The sequence below is a fragment of the Emydura macquarii genome, unplaced genomic scaffold, assembly GCF_026122565.2.
Source record: "Emydura macquarii macquarii isolate MOO-44397 ecotype Brisbane River unplaced genomic scaffold, CSIRO-AGI_Emac_v2 contig_2676, whole genome shotgun sequence".
Classification (NCBI taxonomy): domain Eukaryota; kingdom Metazoa; phylum Chordata; order Testudines; family Chelidae; genus Emydura; species Emydura macquarii.
This window is the reverse complement of record NW_027132813.1, coordinates 49,155,550-49,170,970: the sequence shown is the minus strand read 5'-3', so window position 1 is coordinate 49,170,970 and position 15,421 is coordinate 49,155,550. Positions and strand designations below refer to the sequence as shown.

At 46.9% G+C, this 15,421-nt stretch overlaps 1 protein-coding gene and 1 long non-coding RNA gene across 2 annotated transcripts; one reads left to right on the top strand and one right to left on the bottom strand.

The window, feature by feature from the left end:
- Positions 1-290: 290 nt before the first annotated feature.
- Positions 291-3,459, top strand: LOC137164105 (uncharacterized). Its single transcript, XR_010922942.1, has 2 exons — positions 291-425; positions 3,230-3,459. It is a non-coding gene; the product is annotated as an uncharacterized lncRNA (long non-coding RNA).
- A 5,051-nt stretch (positions 3,460-8,510) lies between these two features.
- BANF2 (BANF family member 2) lies at positions 8,511-13,759 on the bottom strand. Its single transcript, XM_067564687.1, has 3 exons — positions 13,731-13,759; positions 10,411-10,539; positions 8,511-8,735 (listed from the first exon to the last, which is right to left on the bottom strand). Exons 2-3 carry the CDS (start codon positions 10,534-10,536, stop codon positions 8,589-8,591), a joined length of 273 nt encoding a protein of 90 aa, XP_067420788.1. The 5' UTR covers positions 10,537-10,539; positions 13,731-13,759; the 3' UTR covers positions 8,511-8,588.
- Positions 13,760-15,421: the final 1,662 nt, after the last annotated feature.

Genomic DNA, 15,421 nt, shown 5'->3' with positions numbered 1-15,421 from the left:
TAATAGGGCTGGCTGGAAAACAACATTTCTGTTTTGTGAATCATTTTGAGATTTCTAAATTTGTTTTCGTGCTGATGCAGAATGGAATTGAGACCTTTCAAATGTTTTGATGAAAAAATAGTCTCTGTCCCAGTGGTTAGAGAATTCAGCTGGGAAATGGGAGATGCAGAGATGCTGCTCTGACTCAGGGTCTTGAAACTGGGTCCTCCAAGTGCCTGCACCATCAGGCTATAGAATCAGTCTCTTTCTTTTTCTCTGGCCCAGTGGATACTTAATGATGCCTACACAGTGGGAGGACTTCACTTTAGGATCTTTTCTCTGACCCAGTGGTTAGAGTGCTCACCGGCGATGTATGAGGTCTCGTTTCAAGTTACTGCTACAAATCAGGCAAAACAAGGACCTGAACCTGTGTTTCCCATGCTCAGGTGAGTGTCCTGTTTACTCTGTTTCCCACCAGACATTTTAGTCTGGACTTGAGAAAAAGTCTTGTTGAAAAATTCTCAGCTGACTCAAGTTGACAATTCTGCCTCCTATACTATTCTTTATGAGTTTCACAGGTTAATTACATGTCGTATAAATAGGCTTGGCAGATTTCCATTTTTATGTTTTTATAATTTCGATGCATAATATTGATGTTTATTTGTAAGCATTTTTTCAATGTTTATCTATTTAAATTTTTGAAGTTGCAGGAAACTGGTGGGGCAGACAATGTAGGGGTATCAGACATTAATTATTTAACGACAGTGGACACTGAGATTCAAAAAGTTAAAGCTTTATAACCATCAAAACACAAACCGTCAACATCATATCTCAAAATATACAAAGTAAATAGCCTTAATTCAAACTCTAGTAAGTTCTCAAGCAACATTTTTCTTTGCCTATCTGTTAATTTTGCTTATTATCAACGGAAATATTTTTCCATCCGTTTATGTGTATATGGTGAAATTGACATTTACTGACATCGATTGATAAAAATCTAATCCTTCCAAGCCTACGTATAAAACGAATTAAATTCACTTCATGGTTTTATACTGAAGGTCTAATGCTCAGGTGATGTAAACAGTAAAAGCCCCATTGACTTTAATGGAACTGTCCCAATTTACACTAACAAAGGATTTGGCCCTATACACTCATGCAGCTCTCTCTCATATGAGAATACATGTGTGCTACTGTGGTCATGTTATTGTCAGATCAGAGCTTAAAAAAGAGGTGCTGTAGCACACAGGTGCATGATATCTTGTAAAGAATGTGCAGGCCTGTGTACCTATCCCTCTCAACTATTGTTTCTGCAGGCCATTGCGTAGGAAATAATAATAGACAGCGACCTGCATTTCCCTGAGAAATGGTTTTCCTTTTGCATTTGGATTTATCACCCTCCCACCAGGACCTCAGCCCTGCCTGCAAACGGCCAGATCTACTGGTTTTGTTTGTCAGCATTGTTTGCCTTTATTAGATTATTGTTTCCAGGGAGTATGTAAGTGTAAAAGGCCACTGCCCACGAACTATTCAGGCTTGGTCACAGCGTGTCATGGGTTTTCGCTGCCAGATGTCAAGATGACCTGGTTTCTTTTTTCCCCCTCCCTTCCCTCATTCAATCTGCTGTTATTTTTAAAAGAATTTGTCACATGCCAAAAAACGTTCCCTTTTGCCAGGGTGATTAAAACACCAAAAGTCATCTTGAATTGGAATTACAGAGACATACGTTCAAAACCTTTCAGCTCTTAGTTCCTCAAGCCAGCAGGCACAGGTGTGTTCTCAGAAGGTGAGTCGTTCTGCTGACATCCCAGTCGACAGGGCACTTATCAAAGGTGCTGCTTGGGAGCATATTGCATTGCATTAAGACATGTAGCAGTTCAAATAAAACCTGTGCTACCTGTCTTAGTTTGGAAGGACATCCAATCTCAGCTATTATTGCGTTTAATAAGGTTGCACCCAGGAGCCAACTGAGATCAAGGCCCTGTTGTGCTAGGTGCTGTACAAAACACATATCCCTGCCCTAAAGAGCTTACAATCTAACTAGACAAGCGAGACACAGGGTGGGGTAATGAGGTAGCACAAAGTAATGGTTTGCAGATGTCATGTTAGTGCCATGAGTTTTTGTTGGCTTGTTTTTTGTTTAAATCCGTTCAGTCCAGATGGCTGAGGAGTGAGTATGCCAAATTTAGCCTTGGAGCAACTTCACTAATGCCTAATTTGGACCTGTGTGCGCTTTATAGTTGGATGTGACTGTTGTGTTCCTCTTTTCTGCTGCCTTTTAAAAGACTAGACCACATCCTCAACGGGTGGAAATTGGCCTAGCCCCATTCTCCTCAATGGAGCTATATCAATATACATCATCAGCTGAGCATGTGGTCCATGGACCATAAAGTGAAACACAACAGATAAATGGGGAAGTGGGGCCACCAGTGCAGATAAAGTGAAACCACTTTCCTTTCCACTGCAGAATAAAAAATCACACCCCCCCCAAATTGCCCAATAAAAAACAAAATAAAAATGTTTCCGAGGTTCAAAAAAAAACATTTTGCTGTCATTATTTTTCATTTCTGGCCACTTCTGCATAAGCAGGGTTTGGCCAGGACTAGAGACTGTAGTACCAAAATACTGTAAGAAACCCTTGGCTTGTAAGGATGGGTCTACTCCCCAAAGCTGTACCCTTTTAACTGGCTTGGTATAGTTAAAGCAGCCCCATTTCCCTCCCCAAGGCAGGGAGGCCCACTGGATAGAGGACTATGACTCAGGAGATCTGAGTGCTATTCCTGGATCTGCCATTGGCCAGCTGGTCACCTGGGGCAAGTCACTGCCCCTCCCCGTGCCTCAGTTTCCCCAACTGTTAAATGGGGATAATGATAAAGCGCTGTGTCATCTACTGATAAATAGCAAAACATATAAATTAGATATTATTATTAAGACCATATCTATAAAGACTTGATCCAAAGTCAACAGAAAGACTCCTATTTATTTCAATGGACTTTTGATCAGGCTCTGACAGAGTGGCCTAGAATGATTGCTTTAGAAGCATGTAGTTTGCTCTTCCAGTTTCTCCTCACTAGGGGTAGCCTGAGGCAAGAGAGACTCATATATGATAACTGCAGTGTGCTGGGTTTGACTAATGGTTATAAATAAATATCTAAAAACAAATTAGACTTCCTGACTGCTAGTGTCTTGCAGTAAGATGTTATCTCTGTTTGCAGTGTCTGAGTTTGGCTTTCCCCCTTTGCTTTCATTGTAGAAAGAAAAGAAAATTCTCCTTCAAATCTTCCCTTTCCCTCTCTGGATCTTCTCCCAGAGATTTATAACAGCCCCTCCAGATGTTCATAGCCTGTCCACGGGGAGATTGTCCACCCCCAACTCCTAGACTGCAGGCAAATATTGTCGTGATGAAACATTTGACTATTTGCATCTTTAAAATCTGCAACACAGTTCCTATGGAATAATAAAAATGAATCAGAATGCCTAACACTTATCTAGTGATGTTCTCTTTGCTGTGCTTTCTGCCCCTCCTACACATGGCAACAGCAACTGGTGACAACCCAGTGCCCTGCCCCTCCATAACAAAAACTGCCCCTTTCCTCCATGCCTAACCACAGCTCCAACCAGCCACCAGAATGCTGCAGGAGGTTTGTGCAGCACCCCTTGCTCTGGGGAATTCGTGATCCCGATCGGCAGATATCACACTGCACATATCAAGCTGCCTCTGTGCTGTCCACCCAGCTGCACAATGACAATGAAAGAGGGTGAGGCTATGGTAGGGGATTGCCTCCAAAATCCTGTCCTTTACACAGGTCGCTGGGGGCAAAGTATCCCCTGAAACAAGGCAAATATCCCCCACTCCTAACAGAATGACACAACCAGGGCAGAGTTAAGAGTGCGGGATGCATTTTCCCAGTTTGGAATGTTTGAGTTTTGAGAGTAAGGTCCTTGGTAAGTTGTTCCAGTGGTTAATTACTCTCGCAGTTAACAATTTATGCCATGAGGCAGCTGTGACTGCAGATTCTGTTAAGGCAATTTTGGTTAGAACTGACCGAATAACTAAATTAGAAGAAATGTTGCCTTTTCTGGCTTTCCAGCTCTTTGGACTCCTACTGCAAAACACAGGGCCCCATCCTTCTTCCAGCCCTGCAGATCCAGAGCCTGAAGGTGCCTAATTCCCTGAGTGCCTAAATCCCTTTTGAAAATTAGGATACTTCAGCTAGTAAATCAGTTAGGTGCTGCAATGCTGAGTGCAGCAATGGCCAAATACCTTAAAATATCTAAGGGCCAGATCGTCATGGGTATTTTTAGTCACTAACTCTCACTGATTTTAATGGGAGCTGAGCACCTAAATATCATTTGAGGTTTTGGGCTGACATAACTCGCTTAGGATCATACAGGGAATCTGTGACCCTATTTGTCCCACCTGCCATCCTCTGTGTGTTGTCTTCTGAAGCCAAATTCACCTCTGGCAGAAGCAGCCCCATGTCCACTGTCTTCCACAGAGTTGTGCCCAGTTACACTAAGGCTGGATTCACCCACAATGGTTTTGTCAACTGCAGCGTTTTACCAGCCTGTTTTCTACTGCTTGGGGACACCCGGAGGCCATTAGAGATCAGGCCCGTTATCAGCCCACGTGTGACACTCTTGTCACTATTACAGTCAGCTCCCAGTACTGAGGCAGACTTCACACCAGAGGACATGGGTGCTGGGCTTCAGAACAGCACACATTTTCTATTACGGCAAGCGGTGTTTATCTAACCTGTTCTTAAAAAATCCTCTCAGGATGAAGATTCCACAACCTCCCTGACCTTAACTCTCCTTAGAGTTAGAAAGTTTTTCCTAATATCTAATCTAAATTTCTCTTGCTGAAAATGAAGCTGGTTACTTCTTGGCTTATCCTGGGTGGATGTGGACAATAATTTATCACAGTCCTCTTTACAACAGTCCTTAATATATTTGAAGACTGTTATCAGGTTCCCTCTTAGCCTTTTCTTCTCTACACTAAACAAGCCCAGTTCTTTCAGCATTTCCTCACAGGTCAGGTTTTCTATAACTTTTATCATTTTTGTTGCTCTCCTCTGGATTCTCTCCAATTTGTTCACATCTTTCTTAAAGTGCAATGCCCAAAACCGGACACAATACTTCAGGTGAGGCCTCACCAGTGCATAGCAGAGCAGAAGAATGACCTCCTCTCTCTTACATACGACACTCCTGTTACTACATCCCAGAATGACGTTTGTCTTGCTGTAGCATCGCACTATTGACTCCTATTCTGTTACAATCCACTATCACCCCCACATCCTTTTCTGCTGTACTACTGCCTAGCCAGTTATTCCCCATTTGTAGCTGTGCACTTGATTTTTCCTTCCCAAATGTAGTACATTGCGCTTGTCTTTGCTGAATTTCATCTTGCTGATTGCAGCCCAATTCTCCAATTTTGCAATATTTTGAATTATAATCCTGCCCTCCAAAGTGCTTGAAACCCCTCCTAGGTGGTGTTAGCTGCAGATTTTATATGAATCCTCTCCATTCCATTATCCAAGTCATTAATGAAATACTGGACCCAAAGCAGACTCCTCTAGGACACCATCAGAGCCATCCTCCCATCAAACTGTTTGGACAGCAAACCCTTGATAACTGTTCTTTGAGAATGGTCTTACAATCAGTTGTGCACCCCCCTTACAGTAATTTATGGAACTTTTCATCAAGACCACGTTTCCTTTGTTTGCATTTGAGAATGTCATGTGGGACTATGTCAAAAGCTTTATTAACATCCGGATGCATCACATCTACTGCTCCCCCCACATCCACTAGGCAAGTTACCCTGCCATTGAAGAAAATAAGGTTGGTTTGCTCTTGACAAATCTACTTTGGCCGTTCCTTATCAGCTTATTATCCTCTAGGTTTGAACCAATTGATGTCTGATATTAAGCCAACTTGAATCTCTCTGTGTTCAGAAGTCTAGGGAGATACATAGTAGAATCATAGAAGATTAGGGTTGGAAGGGACCTCAGGTGGTCATCCAGTCCAACCCCTGCTCAAAGCAGGACTAACCTCAGCTAAATCATCTCAGCCAGGGCTTTGTCAAGCTGCACCTTAAAAACCTCTAAGGATGGAAATTCCACCACCTCCCTAGGTAACCCATTCCAGTGCTTCACCACCCTCCTAGTGACAAAGTTTTCCTAATATCCAACCTAGACCTTCCCCACTGCAACTTGAGACCATTGCTCCTAGTTCTGCCATCTGCCACCACTGAGAACAGCCTAGCTCCATCCTCCCTAGAACTCCCTTTCAGGTAGTTGAAGGCTGCTATCAATCCCCCCTCACTCTTCTCTTTTGCAGACTAAACAAGCCTAGTTCCCTCAGCCTCTCCTCATAAGTCATGTGCTCCAGCCTCCTAATCATTTTTGTTGCCCTCCGCTGGACTCTCTCCAATTTGTCCACATCCTGCCTGTAGTGGGGGGGCCCAAAACTGGACACAATACTCCCAATGTGGCCTCACCAGTGCCAAATAGAGGGGAACAATTGCTTCCCTCGATCTGCTGGCAATGCTTCTACTAATGCAGCCCAATATTTATATTGCTCCTACTAATGCAGCCCAATATACCATTAGCCTGAAAGAAGAAATAGAAAGAGCCTGGCCTTTATGCAGTGGGGTAAAAGGTTTTCTGGGGAAGGGAAATGGACTGGTGGGACTTCAGCCGCATTCCAACATGGTAGGTGCACAACTGGAATTCAGCCTGCCACTTTAACTGGAACGTGACCCTTAAAGTCTGTCACCTACATAAAACCAGCACTCTCGTTTCATTCTTAACAGACCTGCTCCTTGCATCTCGGCAGAGTCCCCTCTGCTGACTTCAGTGACAAAAACTAAGATGTTCACTGCTTTTTACTCCTCTGAGCTAGGCCAAGCATATTCATCTTCCGGGGAAGGAGCTGGAGTCTGTTTCTTGTGCATCATCCTCAGAACTGGTCGTTAGTTTCTCATCTGTCGCCCCTGTGCTAGCCCAGGACTCTAGTGGGCCAGTGCAGGTGTCACAGAATCTGTTCTCACAGATCATCACCAGCAGGAAATAATCCAACTCAGCTCTGAACCCTCACTGAGTTCGCAGGGCTGGCACTTAAGAAAAAAACCCACCCATCCTTCTATAGGCAAAGTGAGCACCTTTGAACTGCACTCTTGGACATAACAAACATGGAACTTCACTAGCTTTTTTTTAAACGGAATTACTCCAGTGCAAGCAAGAGTTTGCACCAGAAAGTGAAGCATCAGAAGAATCCTGCCAAGCCATTGCCATGTAAATGGGACAGGACAATAGAGAGAGACAGAGCATGTTAGATTACAGCAGTAGCGGTAAGCATATAAAAGGCAAAAAGAAGGGGGAAAGAGGGCCTGATGTACCCCAAGAATCTTGAGGGGAATTTTTCTTCCCTTCCCTTTACTCAGAGGTGGTGCAGCCTAGCAGACAAAGCAGGCTTTAAGACACCTCTGTACCTCCTAAATTCTGGACGCATCCAGTGTAAATTAGAGCAGCCATAGGGCTGCTCTAGATTAAAGCAGCTTCCCACAGCCACCGCTTTGACAGACTGGATTAGCTGGAAGATAGCATGTTCAGGCTAGACCCGCTCATGCCTTTGACAGACCTACAGCTGGGGCAGTGTAAGGTCACTGTTGTGCCAAAGGAATCCAACCGCTTTCCAGCATCTTTTTGCCACAGCAGCAGAGTGGCTGCAGAATCAGGGCCAGGGTGCTCAGTGGGTACGTCTACTGTGTCTATGTGAAAATCTCAAATCTCTTTGCAAATATCAGTATGAATGCAGCCTTCCTTGGAGGGCGGGAATTGGATCATCTGCTTTTACCATGCAGGAAGAGGAGGTACTGAGAAGTGTGGGCCCCCGTTTTCAGAGTGGGCATGGAGATATCCTGGGTCTTATTGGCAGAGGAGCTACTGCTCCAATCAAAGCCAGCGATGGCAGTGAATTCTCAGCACCACTTGGGGGGTGGAGGAAAAAAAAAAAAAAAAAAAAATCAAGCTCACTGTGTCAATGGCCAATTTTGAAAGCATTGGCCTAAGTGAGTGGCTCATGGTCATGCAGGGAAATCGGTGTCAAAGTTGGAATTAGAACCCAGATCTCTTGGAGCCCAGCCCAGTGCCTTAACGACATGACCAGCTTTTCCTTTCTGCAGCTATGCTTCAGCAAGGTACTCAGACCCCTGCCTCACCTTTTGGACTACGGGAAGCCCATTGATGGCCGTTGGGCCACGCCTGTGGTTAGCGGTAAGAGCTGACTGAACCAGGGTCTGAGTTCACAGCTCTCTAAGAGTAAGAAGCTTCTGGTTTCCCTGTGGGTGGGGGTGGTTGGGCTAAGACACTGCTCACAATGACTCCTCTGGGGTAGCACAGGGATATCTAAGGACAGAATTTGACCCCCTTAGCTCCAACACATGCTCACTCACCTCACACAACAACATGCAGCAGTTAGTATTGAGGGCCACAGAGACTCTACCGATCTAACAAGACATCCAGGCTGGATGGTTCAGTGCAGGAGAGACTTTATTGCAGTCCCCGGAACAGTCCTGGCAAGCACATGCTGAGGGCTACGCGGGCAGCTCTCTAGAGGAAAGCGTAGCACCACTCCTTTAGACAGGAGGCACACTGTTGGGCCTGGCTCGGGCTGGCTCCGTAAGCCCCTTTCAGCCACCTTTGGAAAACTGCATAGTCCTTTTTTAACAGGAGGAATTGGCCCAGAAGGATGTATGCCTAGGAGAAGGAATGGAACAGGATGAGTTAGTACCATTTCCTCCCACCCAGGAAGGCCCCCCCATTTGACTCCACACCATCGAGTAGCTGGTTAATTTGAATCTCTGGGCCACTTTATAGACTGAGCTTTGCCAGGCCACTTCAGCGTCTAAGCTTTGCCAGCCAAACAGCTGGTTTTCGTCCTGTGGTTACTTCATTTGCTCTGCTCTGCCAAGATAAGGATCATGACCTGTTTTTTAGCCCAGAGCTCAGCAAGACGACGAGTCCCCAGCAGCGGGAGCAGTCAGGAGGTTTTGTTTACTTTCAGACAAGGGGGGGACAGGATCCCCTTTGAATGATGCTGACAGCCTCTGTGACTATCCGGGATACTACCGTGTGCAATGCAACCTTGTTTAACGGGTTCCCTCAAAAGGAGCTGTCTTCGTGATGTGAGGTTGTTCCAGGTTAACTCCAACGGGACAGTGTCTGTCCCAGCTTTATGCAGGGTGGGCATCAGCATCACTCGATTTTGATTGCAACTTGGAGTTTTAACGGTTGTAAAGGACAAGGACAGGCTGAAGGTTTGTTGGGCCTAAACACTGACCTGCCTGGCAGGCCCTGTCTGCTAAAGGAGTTAGCTCACAGATTCTGCACCTGGCCCATTAGTAGGCCAGTGTGAAATGGCCCAGGCAGGACGAGGTGCCCATCACCCTAGATGGGCAGCACAACGCAGCTGTTATCAGGTTACTACAGTTTAACAAAATAAGCCAGCATATTTCTGTTGCTTCCCTGTCTCCCATGGCAACCAAGGTGATGCATGTGTACCAGGAGGAGAGAAGGCCCCGCACACAGTGACCACAGCAGTCTGTTCTGTACTCACTACTTGACTTCGTAGAAGTGCAGCTGGTACAGACGGGATCCATTCGTTATGTGAACCTGATCCCCAGAGGCAGGTGGAAAAGAGAGTTTGATCTTCTTGAAACCTACACAGATCTTCCCACACCCCTTCTGTTCGCTTCCTTTCAACCACCACACATAAAAGGCTAACTGGGCTAGAAGTGGCATAATTTTTTCATTTGGAGGGGGTGGGTAGAAGGAAAATGGTTATGTGGCATTCAAGGAAGGTAATAGATAGCTACAGTGCAGGCATCAGCTTCTCCATTAATGGAATTTCCCAAGCCAGAAACTTGGTAGTTCCATCTTCTTTAGCTTAGCTGCTGCTAGACTTACCCTAATTAATGCACGATAGTTATATTTTTAATTCTGTACTCCCCCCACCCCAACTGCCTCCACTCCCATGGGAAGTCTTTGTGGTTTTGTTTTGTTTTTTTTTACAAATTCTGTAACAGAAAAAAAAAATGGGTTTAGAAAAACCCCAAAGGCATGGTTTGAATACTTCTGGTTGGACCGTAAAGACTGCGTAACTGTCAAGATGTATCTATTTTAGGATTGAAGAGATTTGACTTGCCCCTTTGAACAGGATCATGCCTTTGAATAATTCAGCATGACTGTCCTCCAGAGGTTAGATCAATTTCTGGTAATGAAGTACCTTTAAACCCATAATAGCAGGAGAAACTATGTCACATGAGCAAAATCACAAGAACACAGTATACTTAAAACGAAGTTCTCCTCCCCCAGTACCCACTCTATAAATAGAACACAGGCTGGGAAGCGGGTGGGAGGAAAAGATTGTTACCTTGTCAAAACCCTTTGCAGCTAATTTTAGTCCAAGCTCGTCATTAATGCCATCCACTGCAGTAATGTCCTTATCGCCCATCGGCTCCGACACAAATGCTTTGAACTTTGGGGTTCTGGTCGCCATTATCTATAACAGCAGCAGCGGGTGGGGTGGGGTGGGGTAAAGCAATGAACAATCAAAGGCCAAACGCTGATATCACACCTAGTGGAGTCATCCTGGAAGACCAGCCCTTCCCAACCCTCCCTCATTTTAATCCCAAAGATCCTCCCACGTTCTACTCAAATCCGACGACTCCCCCCGCCTCCTGCTTTTATTGTGGAAGATTCTGAACATCAGAAATAAAAAAATCGTGACTCTGAGGATCGAGAGTTGGATACTAAAGGTGCATCATTTCGAGTTTCCTGCATGAATTGTTTGCCTGTCCCTTCTTTGGGTGCTTTAGCATTTGGGCGCCTGCAGTGCAAGAGGTATGCCTTGAACAGCTCTCGGATAAGGCACTCAGTCCCAGTTGACTGAGCAATTTTTGTCCTGTATAAACTTCATTTTCTATCCCAATAAAAAAAAAAGAAAAAGACTGAAGTTTACACCTAACTTTATATTTAATTTGTAAAAACTTATTGTTAAACTATTCTGGCTCTGCTGCCCTGACACTTGAGAATGAAGGCATCCAAAGTCAAGGGCCACTTTTGAGATTTTTTGGCGTCCGACAGGATGCCTCCTCCTGTCTCTACACTGGGAAAACGAGCCCATATTTTCCAGCCGTGGTGCAGTTACACTGTTGCCACTGACAGTGTAGACAGGGCGCATGCTCAGAGGCTGGTTGCATCATTGGGGCTGCACTACTGCTGCTAAGTAGGTACGGATTTTCCCCTTGGGCATTAGGCGAGGTCGGCCTCCAGTGAGCTGCACGGCCCCGCAGAAAGGCGTGGCAAAGTCCTCACCCAGCCCGAAACCACAGGGCAGGACCTGCGACTTCCAGTGCAGCACCAGCATCAGTTGTCTTTCCCTGCCTGTCAGTCCGTCCGTCCCCTTCACCTGCCCGACTGGTCTGATGGCAATAAGCCACCAGCGGAAAGGGGATGCTGGAGAAAGCAAGCCAGATGGTACAGAAGCACCCAGAGTCTTTCTACAGACCTTGGGCATTGTAGGCCTTTATGGAGAAGCATCAGCAGTGGGTGCGCCCCACAACTCCCTCGCCACCATGGGCTGGTCCGGAGCCGCCCTCGCTGAGGTCAACTACCGCAAGCTTCTGGAACCCCTTTCCCTGTGACATCACTGCCTCTCGCCATGGGAAGAGGCCCCGTTGGGTGGCCAGGATTTTAGCGGCCTTGCTAAGTGCTTGAGCCTGCAGCGTCTCCGTTTAGAAAGTCTTGACTGCAGCCAAAGGGAGTTTGGCAGGAAAAGTGACTACACACTCCAAGGCGAGAGCTCGTCAGCTAGGAACGCTCCGACAGCTATAACTATTTTGCAGTGAGTGCAGTAGAAATCTCACATGGAAATACAGCGCATGCAAGTGCAATACATTTTACACCACCTCCCAACCCACAGAAGATGGATATTTTGAAGCAACAAGTAGAGATTTTTTACCATCCCCCTATTCGTTCACGCACCAGGGCCTGATTTTCTGAGTCGCCGAGCATTGACTGCAGTGGGTGCTCAGCACGTCAGAAAATCAGGCCCGGTTTTCTGCTGGGCTCAGCATCTGCAGTCGGGGCTGATTTTTGAGAGGTTGCCAATCAGTGGTCAGAGGCTCAGAGAGGGCTCAGCACCCAGGAGCAACCTTGCAGAGCACTAGGGACTCCTTCCTTCATTCAGAGCGGTGGGAGCCTGAACTCTTCAGAAAGTTTGGTCCCAGTCGGGCCTATCCAGGGCTTCATCCTGCAGTGAATTGCTTGCCTCAACTTCACATGCAAGGCCAGGGCCACATATCAGCGCAGCCAAGGGAACAAATGCACGCCCGGAACAGGAGAGCAAGCACCGGGGTGCAGAGGACTAGATTTTTGTAGTTGATGGCTGAGACACCTGCCGTAGGATTGACGGGGCACACAGCAGAGAGGGGATAGCTGTGGTGAGGAAACAGGACCCTCCACATGGGAGAAAGAAGGTCGCCATTTCTCCTTCTCAGACAAGCACTGCCCAGTGGTGTACCAGGGGTCTCCGGTGCCCAGAGGCCAATACTTACATTTGGCTTCCCCCCAACGGCAGCAGCATGTGTATGTGTCTGCAGGGCCATTTCCCGCTTTCCCCACTTCCTCCCCTCCCCACTGTGGGGGCAGCTGGGAGTAGGCCTGGGGGAGCACGGCGCCATTCTCAGCCCCCTTCTTGGTGTCAGCTCCAGGCAGTGGCAGCTCAAGGAGTGGAGGGGATGCTGTGGAAGGCCAGCGGGCAGAGGGAAGGGCATGGGGGTGTCCCAGGCCTGGCGAGGAGAGGATCTTGCAGGATTTGTGGGCTCATCCAGTCCATTTCACCACAGCCTCCTGTAGATGGACAGCGCTGGCCCCACCAGGAGCGCACACAGTTAAGCGCTTAAGCAAGGTCACAAGATTCAGCCATAACCACGGTGGGGATGTGCTCCAAAAACCTGGGTGGAAGGAGATGTCACCTCCCTCATATCACCCTAGGGCAGGTAGGGATGACGTGATGGAGACAGCATCTCCTCCCACCTAAGGACCCATGGAACAATCTGTTCACAGCCCCCAGCAGGAAATCTGCTGCAAAGGCAACTTAGTCACCAGCTGTATTAGCCATCAAATCACTGAAACCCTTTCCCCACTTCAAGGAGGGGTGTGGCTTTACTTCTACGCTCTAGTCACACTGCCAGGGAGTTGGGGGAGCAGAGACATCTCCAGTGCCACAGGATTTGGGGGCTGGATCCCCAGCTGCTATCCCCCAGAGTGAGGCAACCCCCTCCAGATACAGAGTCAAGATCTATAAAGAGGAATTCACAGAGGTTTCTTTTCCCAGGGTCCACACCAGATTGCGCCACATTATCTACCCCAGGATTGTTGCCTGGCACAATTCCCACACAAAGACAGGGGGCCTTTTCTAAAGATGGAGACATTCCCGGGAGCCACAGAGACATTCAAGGTTATAACTAAACCAAGAGTCTCCTTAAAAACCCTAGATACGCCACCCACCAGCATGACCAGGCACACGGAGCCAGTTACCCAATGCAATGGTTGTTTATCTACCGCTCCTAATCCTCCATTGCAACACCCAATGCCATACTTAATTGCAACCGGTCGTAGGAGTTTCCACTGCCCTTGTAAAACAGCCACTTCTTAACCCAAAAAACATAAACCACTCGCAAAACACACCAGGCGCCAGAGAGCAGAAGGAACAGCCAGCAAGCACAGAAATAGCACTAAACCCAAGGCTCCTGCTTTTATAAGGGGTAGGGTAGCTGGCTGGCTACAGGAGCTCAAAAGGGACAAACTAGGAAAGTTAAGCAGAATAGGCTGTACCTCTCAACTCCTTGTGCACTGTGATCATGGGATTATATAGCCTCCCAGGTAATGTAGCTGTCTTTCTATGATTAAAATAGTGTGTTCAAATCCTACCAGTGTTGGTTGTATTAACATGTCTACTAACTTTTATTAATGATTATGTATTTATTTATTCCTATAGTGGTCAAAGCATGGTCAGTGCTATACAATCCTAACAACCCTTGCCTCAAAGAGGTTACATTCTAAAAACTTTGTTCCATGAACGCCCCTAGAGATTTTTGCCATGGCAAAACACAAGGCTTGTAAGACATGCTGAAACATTAGAAAAGAAAAGCCCAGTGGCTACGTTGGCTGGGAATGCGTCTCTCGGTGTGACTAACATGGGGCATGAGATGGGGACCATGGCCCCCAATCCCAAGAAAATCTGCATGAGCAAAAAAAAAAAAAAACCCTTGCCTCCCCACGGAGTCTTGCTCATTGCAAGGGCAGGACTGAGATGTGCATGATTTTGAGAAAACTAATAAATCAAGTGGAGAGATCTGGAAATGCACCAGCACTAAACAACAGCACTTGCCAAAGGCTTCAGTCCTTAGCTAGCAGCCTGAGATTTGAGGATATAAAACAACTTATCCTGTTTTAACCTCCTCATTGTACAGAGTTTTATTTATTTACTCACCTTATCCTATTCCTTCCTTCCCTCCCCAGCTGTGTGGCTTGGTTGGAAACACGGAGTAACAGCCGCCGCCAATGCAGCTGTTGATCAGTCAACAGGGGCTGCTTTGAGTATAGAGGTGTAATTGTGTGACTGATGAGCAGGCTGTGCTGATGAAATAATCTCTGGTGTATGTCGGGGGTGGGGGTGAGTTCACTCCATGGTGTGTCGTCCAGCATGACATCCAAATCAAAATCATAGGGCAAACTTTTAGCTGCTCTCATGCTCATTAATTAAGGGGACTCCAAAAGTCCCGCTCTGCCCTCTGCTACAGCTCTGCGGGGCGGCATGCCAGAGAGCAAAGCCACCCTTCCTCCCTGCCACGGTATCAGACAGTTTGGGGCGACGGGGGGAGTTACAGCCCTGTCCTGTATGGATCCTTTATCTGCAAGGGGGAGGCGCTGGTCTGTTCAAAGGACAACTACGGATGGCCCATAGAGCTGAGATGGAAAGCAAGCTGGTTTCAGTAGGTCAGTGTCCCTGGAGCCCTAAGGGCAGAACCACCACTGATGGAGACATATCAGGAAAGCAAGTCACTCACTCATGCTGGCCACGATCCTGTCATGATCTCGTGCATAGCACCCAGGGGTCCGCACAGGTGCCGGGATCTGCTTGCCAAGAGCCTAACCTTCCACTGCCTTCTCACACAGCATCTGATGCTGCCATCTCAGATGCATTAGTTCTAAGGATTGGATCTGATGTCCCTGAAAGAACGTTTATTTTTACACTCCGCATTTCCTAATTAACAAGGTGAGCCCAGCTCCGACTCCTCTCATTTTACTCTCAGATGCAGCAAACCTTCCCTTTGTGCTATTACGTTCTGCAGCCGTCACTGGGTCACTGTGGGGTG

Coding starts and splice junctions, on each gene's coding strand:
- BANF2 (XM_067564687.1), bottom strand. CDS start 10,536: ATGGCGACCAGAACCCCAAAGTTCAAAGCATTTGTGTCGGAGCCGATG. Junction 8,736..10,410: donor CTGCAAAGGGTTTTGACAAG/GTAACAATCTTT, acceptor TCCTTCTCCTAG/GCATACATCCTTCTGGGCCA.